Here is a 7063-nt window from a genome sequence, read left to right on the forward strand (position 1 = left end):
TGTGATAACCCGTGTTAGGATGAATTGTGCCACTAAAGTTATTTAAAAAGGTTTTACTAATTATAGTTAATAACACTTTATTAATGGTTAATACATAATGTATCCATGGGTTATTATTTAGCAATCATTTGACCCATTGTTAGTATAGTAATAGTAATTTGTGCTGCTTTAACAACACAATCTTGGTTGGCCCCACTCTAGCCAAAAAGCTTTCCAACAGAGTCACGATTCTGGTAGGGGAGAGCAGGCTGGAGTGGCCCTCGTTTATCAACCACTTGAGTTCCTGCAGACAGCTGTGGGGAGAGCACTGAGGAGCCAGCTTGTTTACACCACAGCTCAGCCTAGGCCCTCAGGACAGAACAGATGAAGATGCTTGCACATAGGCTACTCATTCACACATCCTTACATGATGAACTTAGGCCTACTCGTCGAGCCCAAGCATAATAGCTGTCTGTTCAGTTAAGGTTTAAATTCATATTTATAATGGGAATTACGGCCTGGACCTCTGAAACAGAGCTGGCACTGTGTGGTAAATATGTTGTCTATAAAATGGAAAACATTGCTGTGCGTAGGGTTGGTGGCCTGTTCCCGGCTGGAAATTTCCCCGCTTTTCACTTTGACTGACAGACCCGAAAATGGAATGAAAGAATGAAAACATTGAGAAAAACGTATATATAAGCTAACTTTGGGCATGATAGGCCTACCAGAAGATGTGGTCAGTTCCTTCTCCTACAGTATGAGTGCCTACTAGAAGGCTCCAGGTGCAATGATTAACGAGGCTGTGGCACCACCTTGTGGCGATTTGTTTAGTTGCAGTAAAGGTCTTAACGCAAGACGGGTGTGGAAACAGTTGCAACAGCGGCTGTTTGGGCTTTCTTGAACCTTGACCTGACCGGGATCAGTGCTGGGATAGGCTTGGCAGATAGAGCTGGATTTCAATTGGTCAATCCACTCACACTCACTCAACATACCCCCAAATCCGAGTTTAAGTTGAAAGTCCTCCTCCATCCCGGTAGCTGTACCGTCGCCTTTTTTTCACCACAGTCTCCAGTGAATAGCAACTATGTCAGTGTTTTCGGATGTCCCCCAAGCAGCCCCTGTAGCTGTCTTCAAGCTATCACAGGATTTCAATAACGACCAATTTCCCAAGAAGGTGAATCTCGGAGTTGGAGGTAAGTGAGTTGTCCACAAGTAGCCATGGTAACGGTATCCTGTAGCAACCAACTAGTCTGAGTTGGTTATTAGCAGAAACCAGAGCTAAAACGATTTTGTATCCCTGTTATGTAATGGTATACTTATTAGTAGCCTACTGTGAAATCATCTCTGTCCCCTGGTGTCCTCTGTTTCCCCCTCTTCTGTGTACCAAGGAGTCGAGTGGATTACTGTTCCCTCATGCTACAAGAACAAGCTACTTGCAGAAGTTGAAATATTTATGGATTAAAGTTAGTCTTGCTTCTCTCCTAAAGCAAACAAGTTGCACATTTCAGACCTCAGTGCAACTGCTGTCAGTCTTAATCTTCTTAAAAGTAGTAATTAAAAGTAGTAATCCTTGCTTCTTAGGCTACATTGCAAAGGAACTGTGTGTGAAACATTGCTTAGCTCTGTGTTATGGCACTGCACGACAGGACGAGGCTGCCATGATTAGTCCCATGATCCTACAGGAGCCCGATGCCTTATAATCCCTTTCTCCTGCAACACAGGCTGCAGAGATTGTCACCAGCTACTGAGCAGCTGGGAAATGTAGGCCACACAATGTTTAGTATATGACAAGTCATAACTGGACCTGAAACAAGTAGTGCATACAGTAAGATGATTGATAGAAAGTAAATTTGACATTTATAGACCATATGATTGTGCCTTTTCATGCCAGTTGTGTTAGTGAGTGGCAAAGCATGTGGATGGTCTCTGTTATGAAGATAAAAAGAATATTGTCTTATTTAGTTCTTATCAGGTGGTGACATGGAGTTCAGCTGGCTAAACACACAGAGAGATGAAAGTGCACGTCTGTTACAAATGTAAGATCTTTCCAGGGTCATCGTGACATTCCTTTTATTTGACCCAGCGATGGTGTCCCACTTAAAACTCATACTTGATTGCTATCTAAAATCATTAGGGCAATACATCAAGGTTCCACCATTTCTTTCTGTTTTTTTTAAAAATTCTTTTATAATATTGATTTCTTTAAATTATTCCTTGCAGCCTACAGGACAGATGAGGGTCAGCCATGGGTTTTACCAGTGGTGAAAAAGGTGGAAAAGATCATTGTTCATGATGACCGGTTAAACCACGAGTACCTGCCCATCCTGGGCCTGCCTGAATTCAGATCCTCTGCCTCTAAGATTGCACTGGGAGAGGACAGTCCTGCCATCCAGGAGAACAGGGTTTGTGTACAAACAGTCCACACTGTGTTTCAGTTTTTAATCTATTTACATTTAAACCAACTGTCTGTTTCTGTCACTGCCAGGTGGGGGCTGTCCAGTGTCTGGGTGGGACAGGTGCTTTGAAGATGGGTGCAGAATTTCTAAGGCGTTTCTACAATGGAAACAACAACACCAAAACACCTGTCTATGTGTCTGCACCTACCTGGGGTACATGTGCACACATACACTCAAACAAACAAACCGTGGAGTAGCCTAGAGTGGAAATGAACATATGAAGCTTCTCATTCAAGGACTTTGATTTCTGAATCCTCTACAGAGACTTTTATATACTAAAATAGATCGTAGACTCAGGATGTAGAGTACAGTGTTTTATTCGACAGTTGCATCATATTATCAGTGATCTTGATTTGTTATCAGTTTCTATGTGATAAGCATTCATAAAACATCAGTTACCTGTGTATTAAGAGGAAACAATAAAGTGAGAACACTGGTGTCAGAGTTTTCCTTACTGTTTGTTTCAGAAAATCACAACGCTGTATTTGCCAATGCCGGTTTTCAGGATATCCGTTCATACAAGTACTGGGACGCAGAGAAGAGGGGCCTCGATTTTGCTGGTTTCCTAGGAGACCTGGAGGTAAGCAGTGTATGATAGGGAATATAGTACTAATTCATTTTGGTCATTAGTCTTTTTCACAGGAGTTTACCGTACTTCTCTCTCTGTTTCCCATAGAGTTGTCCAGAGCACTCTATCTTTGTCCTGCATGCCTGCGCCCATAATCCAACTGGCACAGACCCCACACACGAGCAATGGAAGCAGATTGCAGAAATTATGATGGTATTGTACACATACGTGCACACAACAAGCATACGCGTCGGTCTAAACAGGATAGGGTTTTGCTTGTTTATCACAGTATGATGATTGTTGGATCTTTTTATTATGTTATTTTCCAGAAAAGGAATCTGTTTGTGTTCTTCGACTCGGCTTATCAGGGATTCGCCTCAGGCAGTCTGGATAAAGATGCCTGGGCGGTCCGCTACTTTGTCTCAATGAACTTTGAAATGTTGTGCGCTCAGTCGTTCTCCAAGAACTTTGGCCTCTACAGTGAGTGGACCCTGGGTGCATTGTGATGTCGCTTGCTTGCAAAATAGTGATAAAGAGTGACATAATGTGTACTGTTCTTAATAACAATGACTTTCACAAGTGCTTTACATGACCGCATTTCAATAGGAGGATAAAGGATAAGCCCCTAACTTAGATTATTGTAATCTTACGCCTCTCCTCCTTTTTTTCCAACATGCAAAATACTGTATATCATCCACATATCATATAACTAAAACTCAGTTAATACGTAAAAAGGACAGTAGATGTAAATATGTCAATGTCCCCTACAGATAATGAAAAAAAGTAATAGCTACAATAATATTTTACATATGACATGCGTTTGCTCCTTCAGATGAGCGTGTGGGCAACCTGACCGTTGTGGCTCGTGACGCAGACAACTTGAAGCGAATTCTGTCCCAGATGGAGATGATTGTCAGGACCACTTGGTCCAACCCACCGTCTCAGGGAGCTCGCATTGTTGCCATCACTCTTAACTCACCTGAGCTCTTTACTGAATGGTCAGCACAAATTATCACTGTACAAAAAGAACACTCAACGCACTGCAGAAGGTTTAACAGTCATAAAAAGGATGTGTTTTGCGGTGAATGATTTCTTTGACTCTAGGAAAGACAATGTGAAGACGATGGCTGACAGGGTCTTGTTGATGAGGGCTCAGCTAAAAGCTAAGCTCCAAGCTCTGGGGACACCGGGCACCTGGGACCACATCACAGAGCAGATTGGCATGTTCAGCTTCACAGGCCTTAACCGTGAGTACAATAATGAGCAGGGAGCCAACATTTCTTTCACACACATACACAGCTCAGCACAATCAACATGGTCAATGAATAATTAAATCAGGTTCTTCTGTTTTGCTTGCAGCCAAACAAGTGGAATATATGGTGAAGGAGAAACACGTGTATCTAATGGGCAGCGGTCGCATCAACATGTGCGGTTTGACAACCAACAACATAGACTACGTGGCTGAGTCCATCCATGAGGCCGTCACCAAGGTCCAGTAGAAGACCACACTACCCACACTTGTCAGTTCTTCCTCCCACCTGGCCCTGAGCCACCTTATTCCAGTGAAAGTGTTTATCCAGCAGAGTTTCTGGATTAGACATAAACTCTCAGTTGCACAAATATAAAGACAGCCCTCAGCTCACTGACCGTTTCCTCTTCTGATTTTTAGTGTTTCTGCTAAGCTAGGCTAAACACCTACTGGACCTAGATCTATCTCAACGCACAAATATGAATTAATTATTTAAGTAATTGTGTTTATAATTTGTCCCTGTTTTCTTCACGTTGGTCTCCCACTTACAGTTGTGTGATGTTGCAGATTTTGTACATGTAGTGTATTATTAGTCTATGTGTCATCATTACCAGGACCTTTTAAATAGGGTTAGTGCGTGTGTGTGTGTTACAATTACCTCAGCAGTGCTGACTAAACTAAAAAATGTTTAATGTCATACTATTACGAATCATCCATTCCAAGTGTTAATAATATATTTTCAATTTTATTTAACTTGCTCTAATTAGCATGAATGATTAAAGGTTGTTAAGAGCACTGACCGAACTGACTCAATGTAGCTTTAATTAGAGGTAGCAATTATAATAAAGTATTTAATTCCTGTTTCAGTGAAGTAGCAGTATTACAGTTACTGCTGGGTGTGATGTGATCAAGCGTTCTCAGGAAGATATTTTGAACTTGAACTGCGTTATTAATGATAAATCTTCTGCCCAAAGGGGTTTTTACCATTAACTTACTTTTAATCTGTATTTATCGAGTTCTATTTCTAGTTTATGTTCAGTGAGAATAAAGTGCAAACTATCCTGTTTCTGGTTCTGTCAGGCAGCTGCCAAGTGAACGTTGAGTTTGCACAGAAAATGTCTGTTGGGAGCACTAGTGCACTATGTGTAAGATCCCCATGTCAGTGGCACAAACACACTAATGATCAACCAGCTTGTCTCTCCTTACTAGACCTTCTAATGAGATGACCTATTCTAATAAAGAACTATAAATAGTATGTAAGTGTTGTTGTAACATATATTTAATTTATTTAATGATTACGTTTGTATTTATGCAACATCTTCCATAAACCCTTGTGCAAATAATATAAAGTGAGCATTTATAGGAAGAAAAAAAAGGCACTGTACACACTTTATATCAGTTTAAATTGGACATATTCAAATAGGAAAGACAAAGAACACAAGAATAATAGTTTTGTCATTTTTTTAATAATGTAAGTATTCCTTCTGCGGAACATATGGTCTGTCTCTTGATATCTTTGGGTAAATTATACAGTATAATCATCTGAATTTTACATTATAAAATGCCACCGTTTTCTTTTTATCGCAAACAAACAGTATATTAATTCTCAGAAATATAAATCTGTTAACCAACTGAAAATCTGTCAAAGAATGGAGCTCAGAGATATTCTGATTCACACAAATTCTCTTGCTCAGAGTCATATGTCAAATCAAAAGACTTCCCGGTGCGTGTTCTGTGTACATAGAGGTTCAATGTGAATAGCTTGGCAGTGCAAGATCCTTTGTATTTTCATAGCCTTACCAGGCAGAATGAATTATGTCACTGAGTGTCCCAAGACCGTGTGTGTATGTGTGTCAGGAGGTGGTGGCTTGACGTCAGCGTGCGTCATGTTGCTTTCCTCTTTCATGTTTTTCTCTCTCGCAGTGTACCTGCCAAGATTTCACAACACAGAGCAGGTCAGTCCAACCTGAGCTGCAGCTACCACTCACATTTTTAAAAAGGATCAAATAATTATTTCATTATTGCAGTAATTGATTACATATAGAACAATGGCTTAATTCTTTCCATCTATAAGCAGCGTTGTGTGGTCTCAACATGTCTCTTCAGCAGACACAGTGACCTTTGACTCTTTCTGAAGTCCCCTTGTGTTGTAATAGCAACAGTTAAAACATGAAAACTGCCGCCTTGTTGCAGTATTTATTGCACCTATCACTTTTTCTCAACTTTAGTAGTTAAAACTTCAGGTCCATTTTAAAATCTACACTCACTTAAGATTTCGTCTTCCTTTGTGGGTAGACGGTACCGCAGAATGTTATCATATACATGCATCCCTTTACTTAAGCATGCATACGAAAAAAGAGGACTTTCTACAGGGGATGATTCTATAGTAAAAGCAGCAGAAACAAACATGCAAGTAACAACTAGTCTTTTCTCAAGAATACTCATATGCATCTGGATCCCGAGACCCTAAACCCCTAGCTTATTTTATATGGTGTATGCAGCTTTAGTAAAAAGAACTGTAGAAAAGGGGCTAATATGGTAGCTAATGGTATGAAGTCAATTGCCCCTATGCATTCTACTGAATGCAATCAAACAAAGGCTAATGTTTTTTTTTAAAGGTGGTAACATTAAGGGAAAATGTGAAGAAGTGAGGGTGTTTGCTTAGTAGAAACACTAAACTTGTGTCATATACAGCTACATATGCGATGACAAAGGAATGCTTAAATGGGAAAACATACCAGACAGACTATATGTAAGACACATGCATTAGGATACATTTAGTGAATGTACTTTGTGTGTGTGTGTGTGTGG

The 7063-nt window shown here is 40.4% G+C and overlaps 1 protein-coding gene across 1 annotated transcript; it reads left to right on the forward strand.

The window, feature by feature from the left end:
• Nucleotides 1-905: 905 nt before the first annotated feature.
• On the forward strand, nucleotides 906-5507 carry got1 (glutamic-oxaloacetic transaminase 1, soluble). Its single transcript, XM_034897806.1, has 9 exons — nucleotides 906-1172; nucleotides 2200-2381; nucleotides 2465-2588; nucleotides 2903-3015; nucleotides 3112-3216; nucleotides 3333-3483; nucleotides 3836-4001; nucleotides 4108-4250; nucleotides 4363-5507. The coding sequence occupies exons 1-9, from the start codon at nucleotides 1064-1066 to the stop codon at nucleotides 4500-4502; spliced, it is 1233 nt and encodes a 410-aa protein (XP_034753697.1). The 5' UTR covers nucleotides 906-1063; the 3' UTR covers nucleotides 4503-5507.
• The last annotated feature ends 1556 nt before the right edge of the window (nucleotides 5508-7063 follow it).

This window comes from Etheostoma cragini, chromosome 17 (assembly GCF_013103735.1).
Source record: "Etheostoma cragini isolate CJK2018 chromosome 17, CSU_Ecrag_1.0, whole genome shotgun sequence".
NCBI classification, from domain to species: Eukaryota; Metazoa; Chordata; class Actinopteri; order Perciformes; family Percidae; genus Etheostoma; species Etheostoma cragini.